The following is a 15,879-nucleotide window of genomic DNA, read 5'->3' on the forward strand; positions in this document are numbered from 1 at the left end:
TCGTTGTTTCCATTTGCCATAAAAGGATAATTGTTCTCTGCGGAATTAAAACATTTAAAGGAATATCAGCAGCAGACATACAAGTGAGTCTAGCTACATGCAAGGCAGAGAGTTTTTTTTTTTTTTTTGTTGCGATCGAAACGTACGTTTCGGCAAAGACGAATTTCAAATACCCTTGATCAAATATACGATTCCAAAAATATTCAGGAGTATATTTTGGAATCGTATTCAAGAGAACTGGACATAGTTCTCTTGATCACAGGTACCCAACCATTGATATCTCAGAATCCGCACCACTTGAAAATAAATCTTAAATTTTATGATCTTGGCTAAGATGTTTGAAGGAAGTGTTACCAAGAAAGTACAAATGCAACATTACCACCTTCCTGGAGTATGATAACATAGCCCAGAGTACGTACATATTCCATTGTGCGATTGTACAAAAAAGGCAAGAAATAAAGAAAACAATTGACGTTCATGACCAAGCAGAGTAAAACAAGGGTTTGAGACTTGACTTCAAAGCCCTTCCTCCTCCGAAGCGTAAAGTGTGCAAAAACACATGCGATTGCGCACCACCGCCATCAACTAAGTGCGCACCACCATCAGAGCGATCGTGCGCCAGATCAAATTAAACGATAACAATTTGTCTCCGAAGTGTTTCAATTTGAACATTCAGCATTCAGTAGTGGTCGATCGCAGACGAAGGACAACGTCGCAATGTATGAGCAGGCAGGCCAAAGAAAAGCTCGCCGCCACAAATGTGTGACACCATCACCATGTTGCCGCCGATTTTTGCTGGTATTCTGGCCTTGCGCACATTACCACTGCTTCCAGAATAGAAAGAAGGCAACGGCTGCGACATGCTTGTGGAATTGCTGGGCCATGCTTTTGCAATTGACAGAACAAAACAAAAGCAAAGCGACGGGAATGGCATAGCTTACTGCTGCCTTTCGTCCCTCGTTTTCTGAACTTGAAGTGAATCGCTTCCTCGACGACGAGATTACAGGAGCATACATCGAAGAGAAGCCAACGTCCAGATCTACAAGCCACAAGCTTCAACTAAGCTGTTGTAGGCCTTCCCGTTTGCCTTGTGAACTATGGACTTGAATGCCTGACGCTTTCGCTGGTAAACATTTGAGAAGTTGGTAATTCTCATAATAAAATCGCCCCCGTATAGAATTTCAATTAGTTGTAACATTAAGTTTTGATGCTTTTATTTCAGCTCGTATTATTTATTCTTTTCAACACAAAAACAAACCTCAACTTGAAAGCTTACCTGATGGATGGATGGCTGGGCAGACGGACGGACGGACGGACGGACGAAAGAATGATTGTTGGTTAGTTTGTTTTGTAGTTCTTTGGTTTCGGATGGATAGATGGACATGGCAGGCGACAGAGGCAAAGCCATAAGACGGACCCTTTCACACAAACACACATACAATCACACTAAAATATGTGTGTGTGTGTGTGCACGAGCGTTTGTGGAGTTTCCATTCAAACGGAAAAAAGTTCATGTCACATGAGCACTTGTAATTTTTGAAATATTTAATGCGTTAAGTTGGTATTTATTGCTTTGAGTAATGTTGGAATGCTTGGAGGGCTTCGTCTTCTTCGATGACTTTTATTTACAGAAGAAGCGATTAATCGCATGGACGGACATTTTAACATTAATCGAATCTCGTGTGTTTTATTTATGTCTTTTTAAATATGTCACACTGGGAATTGTAGAAGAGTCGATTGACCATAGATCGTTGAGGAATCTGTGAAAACGACTAAAAGAATTGGTTTTGAGGACCTACAGTGGACTGAACATTAATTATTTTTTGCAAATAAATTTAATTTGTTTATCACTATGATTTATTATATATTTTACATAATGGCAGTTATCATTCTCCTCATAGATGATTCAAAAATAAGACAGATATATACTCTCCTATTGGGAGCCACCGTGGTGCAATGGTTAGCATGCCCGCCTTGCGTACACAGGGTCATAGGTTCGAACCCAGTTTCGACCAAACACCAAAAAGTTTTTCAGCGGTGGAATATCAAAGAAGGTCCCTTGTCATTGAGCTTAACATAGAATCGGGCAGCACTCAGTGATAAGAGAGAAGTTCATCACTATGGTATAACAATTGACTCAATGGTCCAAATGAGCCTGAAATATCGGGTTGCCACTAAACCTAATCTAACTATACTCTATTCTGCTTGTGCAAATGTCACAAATGTAGATGACGTTTGATCCCAGACCCAATGTTGCCAGTATTTTTTTTTTTTTGCTCTTGTCCCCTAATTAGGACGTTTTCGTCCCAAAAGGAACGTTATTTTTATAGCCGAGTCCGCACGGCGATTCACTTTACTGAAACTACTTTGAGAAGCTTTGAAACACTTGCGCCGCAACAAATTTTGATACAATTAATTTTTAAAATTTCCAATCCAAAAAATTTTGAAATTTCTTTTCTTCTTTAATTGATACTATTAAATTCTGTGATTGATTCTTGTTTCAATTAAAATTTTGCTGAACCAATTAAATTTGTAATTCAAATTTTTTTAGAATTCAAATAAAATTTTTTGGACAAATTTTGGTGATATTTTTTGCTGGTGCCTCCTGCAAATACGCAAAGATATCGGATTACTCTCTTGAACTGTCATCTTCATCCGTTCGAAATAGAATAAATGCATTGTTTATCCATTTGGGACGTGTATACTTTTCTTGGTCTATGCTATTACTAATACGATTGATTTTTAATTTCGATTCACCCCCTTTGTATTTACCTTTCCCCCTAACGGAATACTGTCTGCAGATTATTCACTCCATTTTCACCCAGTACATATGCGATGATAATTTACAACGTGCGCGACTAAATTGAATTGATGTTAATATTTTTTATTATTTACAAGTGTCCAACAGATGGTATCTTTAATGTCGGCATCAATATGTAAAGAACTCGACAACAACTCTTCCCTAGCTGTTGTAAAACTCCCTCAAGTAAATGTAAATTCTATATTTAGAGTGTATATTATTTTTATCAGAGACGGACGGTAGTAATCGTATGGTGCCATTGTCGATCTTGAAAAGGAAATTCGATGTTTCCAACATAAACATTTTCCACGGAACTCAAAATCGAATGCTCTAAAATGCAACAACAATGAGGGTTCAGTGAAACAAGAAGAACTTTCGTCAGTTGCAGGCAACTCTGCTACTGGCAGACGAAGTCAAATCACTTCCATTTTTATGATTTGGGATATTTAATTTTAACGATTGGTTTTAAGGATTCCCCGGCAAGCAAGAATATTTGTTTCACATGAAATTCGATATCATTCACTGGGATAGCCATACGGCAAGTTAATATTCAATGAGGCTTCATTTGTTGGTGTTGTTGTCGTTATTGGGAACAAATACTCTCTAAGGGTAAAACCTTTCTCTCTCTATCTTTCTGTGTGAGAGAGACAGGAAATTATTTTAATTTATGCACAAATCACCAAATACTGTAGAATCCATTATGGTAAGTAATCAAATAGCAAGCTCTGGACGGGAGTACTTAAGCGTTGTTAAGTACTTTGGGAAACATTGTGGTGGCTTGCTGTCATGCCTTTCCCTGCCCTGGAGAAAAGCTTAAAAAAAGGATTTACTCACTTGTACGACATGGAGAAACTTCTTTGAAATGGGTAAAGTTCCTGGTGGTGAAGCATGTACCAATGGGATCCCAACGTAAGTTCTTCTTTGGCGTTATTGTATGGAAAACATAGCGAGGAGCACAAGCCTGAAAAATAAAATAAATTTAAATCACAATTGTACAATAAGTAAAAAAAAAAAAAAAATAAACAAGAAATAAGAAAGCGATCAAGGAAGACCACAACGTTTACTTGCGAATAAATATTATTTTATTATGTAGATAGTCCAGGGAAGGTTAACTCAATAAAAACCAAAGTCTCCAACTATAAAATTTGTTTTTGGAGTTTCTCTAAATACCATGACCATAATCATAAGTAGAAATGAAATCAACTACACCAGTACCCGAAATAAAGGAGGAGACCATGGAAGAATACTTGCTGCGCTTTTTTTTGCCACCATAGAACTCTAAATGACAAACAAAAGAGTCCAAGGTAGCCTAGTAGTTTTTTGTGTTCTTGAGATCATCACATCATCAAGAGATCGTCAAGAGATGTGGACATTTGTGTTGGATTGCAGTTGAATCATATGTCCGTCTCCATAGATGGACGGACAGGCAAACAGTCACAAATGGACTACCATTGCATACACACATCTATATAGCTGTGGTTAACCTACCGACCATCTACTTGAGTGGCATCCAACCTGCTATTCCTTCCAAATATGGTCAGTGAAGGCAAGGCATTGATCATATCCCTCACTGAGAGATTTTAGTGAAGTGGTTAAAAAAAGAAAAACAACAACAACAACAACAACAACAAAAATCCTTTTCGAGTTGGATCATAAAACAATTACTTTTACAAATTTATACGAAATCTTTTATCTAAAGTTGGCAGGAGCCCAAAATGAAGAAGACGACGACGGTCGATGTATGCATGGGGTGGTGTACAAATGGCCAACAGAGACCTGCCACAAAACAATGGAATTTTTTACCAAACTCTTTGAATTTCAAATGTCAGTTAACTGCACCAGCTCAACCGCCATCATTGCCTGATCTATCGCAAATTTCTATCGAAAACGTCTCAGCTTGCTAAAGTAAATAACTTATTTGTATTCCTATTCTTTTGGTTGAATTGTTCAAAAGGTATTTCCATCAAAACATGAGTTGATTAATAGGGTTCCCAAATGAAAATCAAACAGAAATTCAGAAATGAGTTTGTCTTTCGGTGATGGTTATTTTCAATGAATGTTCGATGTTATGGTATAACATCGAAATCGTTCAAATTTACAAAGAATTCAGATTCGCTATAAATTTCAACGATCTCTTGCCGGTAATTCGAGAAGAAGGAATCGTTAAGCATTACTTATTGATATCTCGAGATTGCCTGAATTCAGAGCTGTTATGAGGTTCGTAAAGGGTGATACGGTCAAAATTTGGTTTCAATTTTGCATTTAAAAAACCTGAACACCCCTCATTTTGAAGGTGTGTGTGTGTGTGTAGAATGTTGCTCATATTTTGATTTTGGAATTCACTCTTCAGTTGTCAAAATGTCGTCCAAGAAAGAAGAGCAGCGTATCAAAATTTTGCTCGCGCATCGCGAAAATCCGAGCTACTCGCACGCAAAGCTGGCAAAATCGCTAAAAGTTGCCAAATCAACCGTTACAAATGTAATTAAAGTGTTTGGGGAACGTTTGTCGACAGCCAGGAAGTCTGGATTGGGGGGAAATCGAAAACCGGAAGCCGCTGAGACGACAAAGAGAGTTGCCGGTAGTTTCAAGCGAAACCCTAACCTCTCTCTCCGAGACGCCGCAAATAAGCTGGGTGTATCGTCTACAACCGTGCATCGAGCCAAAAAACGAGCCGGACTATCGACTTACAAGAAGGTAGTGACTCCAAATCGCGATGATAAACAAAATACGAAAGCTTCCGGGACTGTCAACCAAGAAATTTACGTGAAAGAGTGTTTGAATAAACGTCTGCTGCCTTTCCTGAAGAAACACGGTTGTTCCGTACTGTTTTGGCCGGATTTGGCATCTTGCCATTACGGTAAAAAGGCCATGGAGTGGTACGCCGCCAACAACGTGCAGGTGGTTCCCAAGGACAAGAACCCTCCCAACACGCCAGAGCTCCGCCCAATTGAGAAATACTGAGCTATTGTCAAGCGGAACCTAAAGAAGACCAAAAAAACTGCTAAGGACGAGCAGCAGTTCAAGGCAAACTGGCTTTCTGCGGCGAAGAAGGTGGACAAGGTGGCTGTACAAAATCTGATGGCAGGTGTCAAGCGTGAGGCCCGGCAATTCGGATTTGGAAAAGCGAAAGCCTAACTGAACATTTTTCCTGAATTTTATACTAATTGAACTTGAAAAAGAAATTTAATTTGATTTTTTAAATAAACGATTTCACCGATTTACACTCGTTTTCCCTTGACCAAATTTTGACCGTATCACCCTTTATGTAAACCTAAACCCACACCCAAAAAAAAGTGACCACTTCTTTAAGTTAAAATGAACTCATTGTGAAGAAAGTTGAACTTCGTATAGCGCCAAAGACATTTTTATTTGTTTGAACGATGTGATTTTCGTAGAAATTAAGTATAATGCATTCCATATATTAGTTAACATTTTCCTATATTTATGTACCACTATACTACAGAATGAAAAAATTTAACTGATTTGAATTCATATATGGAATGATTTTATTGAAATTTTTTCATTCATTTGGACAAATCTTACATATTTGTGGAAAAACTTTTACTTCATAATTAGAACTGCTTGCCTTCATTTTTAAATACAATTTTATTTATTTATATAAGCAATTTTATCTTCAATAAAAGACATGTTTTATTAATATATTGAATATATTTATTAAGAATCAACAGCATCGACTGTCCTTGAAATATTAGTTTATTATTCCACTATTTCAAATTTCCATGTGATATTATCAACTGTAAAACGCACTTTTTCGTCTTCTTCTTGTACTTTTCACTTTTAATAAGTTGCTTCCTAATGATTTTGTCCTCCTTTTACAATTTCAATACCTACAAATATAAAAAATAATAAAACATTTTTTTTACAAAAGGTTAGCGTCACTGAATATTACCTGATATTTGAAGATTCCAAAATAAAGACAAATGAAAGGGTAATTATTCTGCTGGTGTTTTCTTCCTTTATACACCATCACGACATTGATAGATTTATTTTCAAAAAACCAAAAATTTTCTCACTAATTTAAAATAACAAATATTGTATATATTTTAATTGCTATTTATTATATTATTTTACCATATTATTTTTTAACAATCTCTCCGTATACCACAACAACGTGATTCCAACTAAAAAAACAAACCACCAGCAAACATATCGATTACACCCACGCGCAAACACATCGATTACGATGACAGGTATCGATTACAGGTAGACAATAGAAATATAGGAAAATTTCCTATATTCTAACAAGTTTTTTTCCTTACGTTTTGAAAGGATTGCAAACTTCTTAGTAAGAATGAACTAAAATATTTTTCTAAGCCAAGTGTTGTTCGTATATATGAAAAGTTTCTATTATAAAGGAAGTCGCAATTATCATTTTATAAGAAATTTTATAATTTTGAGGAAACTTGGTTTTAGTTCGTTTTTTGTTTATTTTTACGAATGCTTTGTTATCGGTGAATAAAATTTTCTTGTTCAGTAGGAAATTCTTATACCCAGCGAAGAAAACAGTATGAGTAAAATTCCATGCCTTATTCTAGTTAATGAACTATTCCTAACTGCTTACAGTTTAGGATTTTTTTACTGAAATGAGTAAATTTTATTATTTCTCACAAAAATTTACCTTAATGGAAATAAAATGGATAAACTATAAAATGGATAAACCAATTAAAAAGTTTATTGAAGTTCAATTTTTTCAATTAATACATTAAGTGTTACAATCAACTTTTAATCAAACTCGGAATACTAACTTAAAAAAGTGATGGAATTTTTTTTTAAATTTTAAATTAAAAATTTATTTCAAACAATCAATTTATAATCAAACTAAAACCACTTAAGCAGTTAAGAAATTAATTGAAAATAGTTACCTTTTTAACTAAGTTTTTTTAATTAATAACAATTAAAGTTTTAATTGAATCAATTAAAAAAATAATTGAAATTTGCTAATGAAATCAATTATTTGTTCAATCAAGTATTTTTTATGCCCATATAGGTTAGGTTAGGTTATGTGGCAGCCCGATGTATCAGGCTCACTTAGACTATTCAGTCCTTTGTGATACCACAGTGGTGGTTGATACTATTATTTTCGTGATTGAAGACATTTCAAATAAAATATTAAATGGATCAATTATTTTCGTGATTGAATCAAAAAGATGTTTTTTTGTGTGTACAAAAAATTCATCTCTACTTTTCTCCCGTTAGTTACTCTGCTTCATTACAGCTGATTTCTTTATTTAAATCTACACTTAATTGTGACTATTTTAAATTTTATTTTCTTTAGCAGTAGAAATTTGACGCTATTTGTTAGGGGAACTCTAATACTTCAGATCAATTCGATGATTTATTCCAAAATATATGCCAACTGTAATAGAATACGATTTATGCCTACATCGCTAACCCCACCACATTATTCTCACAAACGTTTATCCATACATAATATGGAATTCGTAATCTTTTTCAATCCTGGCAGTGATTTTCTGGCAATTCATTCAAGTTTTCTTTATTTTATTTTGGATGGTAAATTTTTTTGTTTTGGTTTTTGTGGATATCTGCTTCCTTGTTGACGGTGTCTTCATCGCTAAACCTTAGATGGTCATATTGGCCATTTTTGGTAAATAATCGGTGTACAACGTTGTCGGTTGTTGATAAAAACAACAGCAACAACAAATCATATACAATATTTAAAAAAAAAAATTTTTTACACTAAAGAATATATAGATATGGGCACTTCAAGAAATATGAGAAATTGATTTTCAAATATGATTTTTGATTTTTAAATGAGACGCTGTGGATAAAATCATGTCATCTGTAAAGATTGAAATTGCAATTTTCGATCACTCTACTTCCTGTACACAACAGAAGTTTCGAAATCTAAAATTTCTCACGAATCCAAATTCAAAGCTATTCGAAATGTATTACAATACATTTTCAATACTTTAACATTAATTTTTTCGTATTGGACAAAGCATACATGTCGATTATTTAATTTTGTCAGAAATCGAAGATGTAATGAAAAGTTCCTGACGACGATGTTTTAGTAATTGCGAAGGTCTGAAAATTGGAAAAACGACCAATGTTTAAAAAAGTGTAAAGTCATCCTCAAAATTATCCCTATACGAATATCGCGCAGTGTGTGTGTATGAATGTACATATCTTTGGAATACTACATTGTTTTGACCAGGCGAACATTATTGCCCGGTTGGGGTTGTAGGCGCATATCCATCTATGTTTGTATGTGAGCACAATTCGCATGATTATGTTTATCGCAAACATTTATATTTTATTTTGCTGGAATACAATGCCGGAATGCCAGTCAGCCAAGAAGCTAAAGCGGCAGATCGCTTGGGAAGCAAACCATACACAAACGGTTCTTATCGTTGGCGTGCAGATATTCCTGTCATCATTGTCAGTTTAATGGAGAACACAAAAGCTACTCCAATGATCATTGATAGCCTCAGCACCACCAGCACTACTGCCCTCAACCGGGGAGCCATAATAAAACCACAAAGAAGATCACAATGTCCCTCAACCAACTCTAACAATGAAAGGGTATCAGTCGTGCAAGAAAGAAATCGGTTCAGTGCAAAATGGGAAATGTGTTTAAGCACCCACCGTCATTGCTACCATCACCACTGATCATCGACAGACATCATCACCATCATACCCAAAGCGAGGAAAAAACCATCGATGATGGCACAAGGAATCGATGAGTGGTGATTCAATTCAGTTGTAAGTTTTTTTTTTTCTGGATGGCAATCGATGATTGTTTAATTTCCAGCCAATCTGATGAGGCTTTATTGAATTTGGCAATTGTACATGAGTGCACGCCTGCCTACAGTATGATATCCGTTGATGCAGATGCGCATTGTCGACTCGTAAAACTGTCCTGTCACGTTGTTGTCAACTGCATGCATTGTCTCTTGATACCTTGGCCGCCTATGTCCGTCGCGACTAAACCGTATTAGGTGCGAATGTATTGCACAATCGTCCATGTTCATGTGGAGATGAAAGACAGCGTCTACAGCCAGATTTCGATGGAGTTTGCAAATGACCATGACGATATATCGCAGACAGGAGTGCCATGTCAAAAGTCAACACGATCAAATCAATGGTCTCTTGTTACGATTCATTCCCCCACCCCTTCAGTCGATCTTTGTAGCTAGGATAAGATCAAAGATTGTGCTCATTTTGTGCTAATTCACAACAATTGATTTGTTAATAGACACATGCCGGCAATGGCATGGCATGATTCCGATAGAGTTCGAATTGTAATAGCTGACACAATTTTAGAATTTCGTCTTAATGAATGTAATAAACGAGCAATCTAAAATATCCAAAACTGTAATCGAAATGTTCTATTTATGATGAGATCGAGTTGAATGTGTCCATAAGATTCCGAATTATTTGTCTTCTCACTTTAGATTATTATTAGACACATTTGCAACCCATATAAGATATGTCAAATTCTGTCTGTTGTATGATTAATCAATGCCGCTTTATTACACAGACTTTGGGGGAACCAATAAATACAAAAAACAGAAACATTTTCCAAACTCAGCGAACAGACCACTTACACACCAGAACATTGTGAACTAACAGTCACATGGAGTTAAGTTGAAGTTCCCCAACAATATCTTAAAGAAATCTGCAGCTATTCGGTCAGCTAGTTAGTCCGAAATTATACTACACAATATTGAGATTTAAGTGTCTCAGCTAATGCCACCATAGATCATACTAACATAAAATCATTTTTAGCGGAGATATATATGCTCTCAGTAATGTTGTTAACATTTCATTTCGAAACGCATAGCGTGAGAGGATGTTTGACCTATGGTATGAGATGGAGGAATTCACCAAATGATAGTTAAGAAGGAGTTCACAATATCGTTAAGTGTATCTTGAACGATAGACAAAAATAATGTCTAACCGAAAATAACAACATGGATGGAAGAAACTCGAAGCTTCAAAAACTATTAAAGTGTAATAGAATAAGTTTGCTATACGACGTCGACTTTTCTTTGAATATTAATCAATCTAAGAACATGTTAAACACAATTTATTATTAAGCATTAGTCTGTACGGAATATTTTTCCCTAGACGAAATAAATAAATAAATAAAGTGCTCTCCACTAAATCGACATACATTTTTACGTTCACTTTAGTGTGAACAAAACATATTTTAGAATCTCCTCGTGCTCCAAAAGCTGCTCATCCCATAAGAAATCCATGCCCGAGGTTTTGTACTTTTCTGCAAAAGAAATACAATCATTTTTTTGTCGTTGGGTTTAACCGCGTTTTAGGAATTTTACATTCGTATTTTAGGCCTATATCGTTCTTAACAATTTGCTGAATTCGTTGACTATTCACATTCAAACCCAATTCTAATTTTATTTCCCTACAGCTCTTATTTTCGTTGACTGCAAATTGACGAATATGTCGTTTTGTCCTTTGGTCAATCGTTGGAGTTGATCGTATTGCTGTGTCAATTTCCCGCAGATGCAACTTCTCTAATTTTTTATGCAGAAATGTTCATTTCGATCATTTTTTCCGCTTCTTCATCTGAAAGTTCACTTCCTTGAGTCTTTTTTCACAGAAGATTCTTTCGAATATATTAAAAACAATCTAACTCGCCCATGATGTACACGCAAAAAAATAATTCTTTCCTCCCAAACGAAATTTTAGACAAACAAAGTTCGTTTCTCATTTGCTTTTCGCTGTAAGGAAGTGTGTTTGGAAGAAAAGTATATATTTTTTGTGATAAACGTTTATTCTTTTCCAGGATGAAAAAACAATTTCATAAAGACTAACTCAAAAGAAAAAAACATTGTTTTCTTTCTAATTGCATTTTCCCTAACATCTTTCTCACATCCACGAGGTTTTTTAGTTCTTAACACCTTTTCCTGTAATACCAACAATGTAGAAGAAATTATACGATTTTATAAATTTTTAAAATTTTTTAGCTTTCGTCTGGACGGAGAATCGAACCGCGGACCATGCTCTTTGTAAGCCAACACACTAACCACTGAGCTATGTACCTGTTATGGTCATCAATAGATAAATATCCATATAAGTTATATTTATATAGCATAGCTTACGGCGCCCACGAACCGAATAAACAAAGTTTATTTAACAGAAACAAACATTTAGTTTGGCACCGTGGAGCAGTGGTTGCTACGTCCGACTTGCATGTCAAGGGTCTTGGGTTCGATCCCTGCTTCGACCAAATTTTTTTTTTGGTTTACATAGATTCCAGATATGTTCGGAAGATTCCGAAAAAATGTTCAACATTAAATTGTAGTATATTAAATTTTGAACTGTAAAATGTGTCTTATTAAAGACCTAAAGTCATATATAAACGAAATAGACTGTGTTGTTGTTTCAAATATAAGTTTTTTTTTATTGAAAAAATAAAAATTTTGTAACAAACGATTTTTTTTGGTGATAAAAGTTTAAAATTTTCGAAGCAATTCAAAAAACTCTAACAAAAGAAAAACGTTTTCGGTACACGTTTTCCAAACGTTTTTTTTTTGCGTGTTTAAGTACTACTCACCACAAAAACATATCTAAATAACTAGTTGCTATTGAGCTTCCAACTTTCATTACAATTTCAAATAGCGGTACAATGAATTGGGATCTAGTAACAAAATCACCAATGAAAAAACTGAAGTACCATTATTTTCGTCCAAAAGAGAAGTGAAACTGTTTTTACACATATGTACCTTTATTTTACAGAGGTACATGAACAGTACACTCAAAAAAGCCAAAAATGTTGTCTTCAAAGATGTCTAGAAGACAGACGGGCATCGCTCGATCGCCAAGAATATACACAAATACTTCGATATCGATACTTTGATGTACTAGAAACGGAATGGCAAACTTATGGTGGCTGTATACATCCTATCTTCAAGTCTACATGCAAACATAAAGCAAATCTCTATTATTGCAACATTTGTAAAAAGTAAAACCCATAAATTTCTAGTATCTCCCAATAATGAAGACATATCGTTGACATCAGACACTATCTATGAGTCTATGTACATATGTCATCATCATCGTGACCTATAGATTGACTGACTGACCGTAAGATCATCATCTATTCACAGAATACAGTTATAAACTGTAAACCCATAAAATCGAAATGGTAAAACTAGAAAATGGCAAACAATTGTTTGCACCATTACTCTATAGAGGCTATTGGAGGTCATGTTCAATAACCATCACATGAAAAAGCACAAAGCAAACGATTCCTTGCTTTTTAAATGTCTCAAAGCCCAGGGAAATCTTGGCAAACACAATCGCTCATAGAAAGAATGAAATGGCACATGCATTACCTGGGCGATGAGGAAACAGGTCACTTGGAGGAGGTAAATCACCACCACCGCCACAATCACTAACAATGAGCCTTGATGAGATCCTTATCCTTATCATTAATTGAGCTTTCATTAAAGCAAAAATACCAACAAAACAAACAAAAGTGCAAACAAAACGCCTGGGAGAAAATTAACCACAGCATAGATTACATGGCCACAAAACCACTCAAGCAAGTGGAAAGGCCAAATACCAGCTGGATAGTGGCCTGGCTGGCACCAACGGGAAGGAGCAAATGGCAAATGATGGGCAAACAAAGCAAATCGTTAACAATTAAAAATCATTTAAACCCAAGAGTCAAGCGAACAGGACACACCTTAAACTAGCGAGCGAAAGTCACCGTCCATTGTCCGGCCCCCCTCAATTTTGTTGTTCATTTACTGGGCTGATGACCTGACCAGGATATACAATGTGAGTATCACTGTTCGCTGGTCTTCTTGGGGTAACCTCATGATGATGACCCACTGATGGTGATGATAGGACTGCAAATGACCCAATAAGATTTCATTTTCACTTTCATGCACTCACCTCAAGCATGGGTAATTCGTGAAACTACATTCCACACAAACACAAGTTGCCATTCCATGAGACACATTACACATTCCTGGACATGGATGGCCACAAAAGTGATTTCCTCGTGTCCACTGCCGCCAAATGGTTTCTAATGAAAACTGAAAACAATGTTTATGACCATTTGCTGGCATGTTTTTGGATATGCTGGTGTTGGTTGGCTCCTCCAAAAAAAAAAAACACCCTAACACAGAGAGAACTTTTCTAGGTGGTCGACTTATTGCTCGTCTGCTTCTTCATAATGGCCTCATAGATTCGAAGACATGGTTTCTTATTGCTATACCTCCCACCTGATATTGACGAGATTCCACACGTACCAAGTCAGCAAAATGCTATCCAGACACAAGACTTTTCATTCGTCCACCCACCTATGACTGCCCACCCGTTCGGTCACTTGTTCTTTGGTTTGTTTGGTAATGTGTCACAAATTATTGTTCATATCGTAGTTGTGGAGGTGGTTTTATTTGTTTATCGATGTAACAGAATCAACCAAATGAGACATCGATTTAGTTCATGGTTATCAAGGCACATAACTTCTTCTCATTTGAAAGGGAAAGTAATGCGACCATATTCTTTAAAGCCTCCTAACTTTACTTTACTGTCTGTCGTTGCATAAACGTCATGCTATGGGCATTGCAGCAAGACTTTGGATTTCTCAGAAGGGATACCTGTGTAAAGATTTTGAGTTTTATTAATGAAAAATTATAAATTAGCAGAACTACCAATAGTGGGAACAACCGTTGTTCAGACACTTTTTCGCGTTTGTGGTATTGTTCATATGTACTATATTTCCAATACCAAGCGTTTTGTGAATTCCAATAGCAGTTTCTCTTCAAATGAAACCTTTTACACTACATATGAAAGTTTTTTTTATTCAAATCAAACGTCGTAGAATGTACTTAAATTTGAATTTAATACTTTTATTTTAAGATGGGTAGGTTTTTCACCAAAACTTTTGATTAAAAGTGCAAAAATATACACCCAGAATTTCGTTCTACAAAAGCAATTTTTCTTGGAAAATTCCATTTAACATATTTTAGCAGGTATGATTACAATTACGAGCAAAACGGTTGTAAGGATTGTCCATATAAAATAAAAAAATTAAATAAGACAAAAATTCGGCGTAAAGGTTATTACATTCTATACGGTTCCACTTGAACTGAAAAAGGGGCATCGTATCTTTAAAGATACAACCGAAAAAAAATCGTACGTCTTCAAATTTTGACCGAATCCTATGAAATTAATTTCGTTTGATTTAAAACATCGTAACGAAGTTTTAAAAATATGTTTTTCCGGAAAATCTATAGTATTTCTGTGTGATCTAAAACCAAAATTTAAAATCAAATTTTGCTCGAGAATTCAAAAACTTACAAATTTTAAAATAATTAATATTTACCAGAGTTAAAAGTAATGTTGGTTAAAATTCTGTGTAGTGTAAAAATATCTCTATGCAGGTGTTTTTATACCCTCCACCATAGGATGGGGGTATTATAACTTTGTCATTCCGTTTGTAACAAATCGAAATATTGCTCTAAGACCCCATAAATTATATATATTCTGGGTCGTGGTGAAATTCTGAGTCGATCTGAGCTTGTCCGCCCGTCCGTCTGTTGAAATCACGCTAACTTCCGAACGAAACAAGCTATAGTCTTGAAACTTAGCACAAGTAGTTGTTATTGATGTAGGTCGGACGGTATTGCAAATGGGCTATATCGGTCCACTTTTACGTATAGCCCCCATATAAACGGACCCCCAAATTTGGCTTGGGTATCCTCTAAGAGAAGCAAATTTCGTCCGATCCGGTTGAAATTTGGTACATGATGTTAGTATATGGTCTCTAACAACCATGCAAAAATTGGTCCACATCGGTCCATAATTATATATAGCCCCCATATAAACCAATCCCCCGATTTGGCTTGCGGAGTCTCTAGGATAAGCAAATTTAATCCGATCCGGCTGAAATTCATTCTGATTCAGTTGAAATTTGGTACGTGGCGTTAATATATGGAATCCAACAACCATGCAGGAATTGGTTCATATCAGTCCATAATTATATATAGCCTCCATTTAAACCGATGACCTCCATATAAACCGATGACCTCCGGTGCCTTTTGGAGAAGCAAAAT

The 15,879-nt window shown here is 35.6% G+C and overlaps 1 protein-coding gene across 8 annotated transcripts in view; it reads right to left on the reverse strand.

The window, feature by feature from the left end:
- if (integrin subunit alpha inflated) overlaps positions 1 to 15,879 on the reverse strand; it is a 104,954-nt gene that overhangs the window by 30,115 nt on the left and 58,960 nt on the right. For all 8 annotated transcript variants that reach the window (XM_075298329.1, XM_075298325.1, XM_075298331.1 and 5 more), the window contains exon 5: positions 3,635 to 3,761. In XM_075298329.1, coding sequence (XP_075154444.1) covers positions 3,635 to 3,761 — 127 coding nt within the window. The remainder of the gene's footprint in view (positions 1 to 3,634; positions 3,762 to 15,879) is intronic.

Source organism: Haematobia irritans, chromosome 3 (genome assembly GCF_050003625.1).
Source record: "Haematobia irritans isolate KBUSLIRL chromosome 3, ASM5000362v1, whole genome shotgun sequence".
NCBI lineage: Eukaryota > Metazoa > Arthropoda > Insecta > Diptera > Muscidae > Haematobia > Haematobia irritans.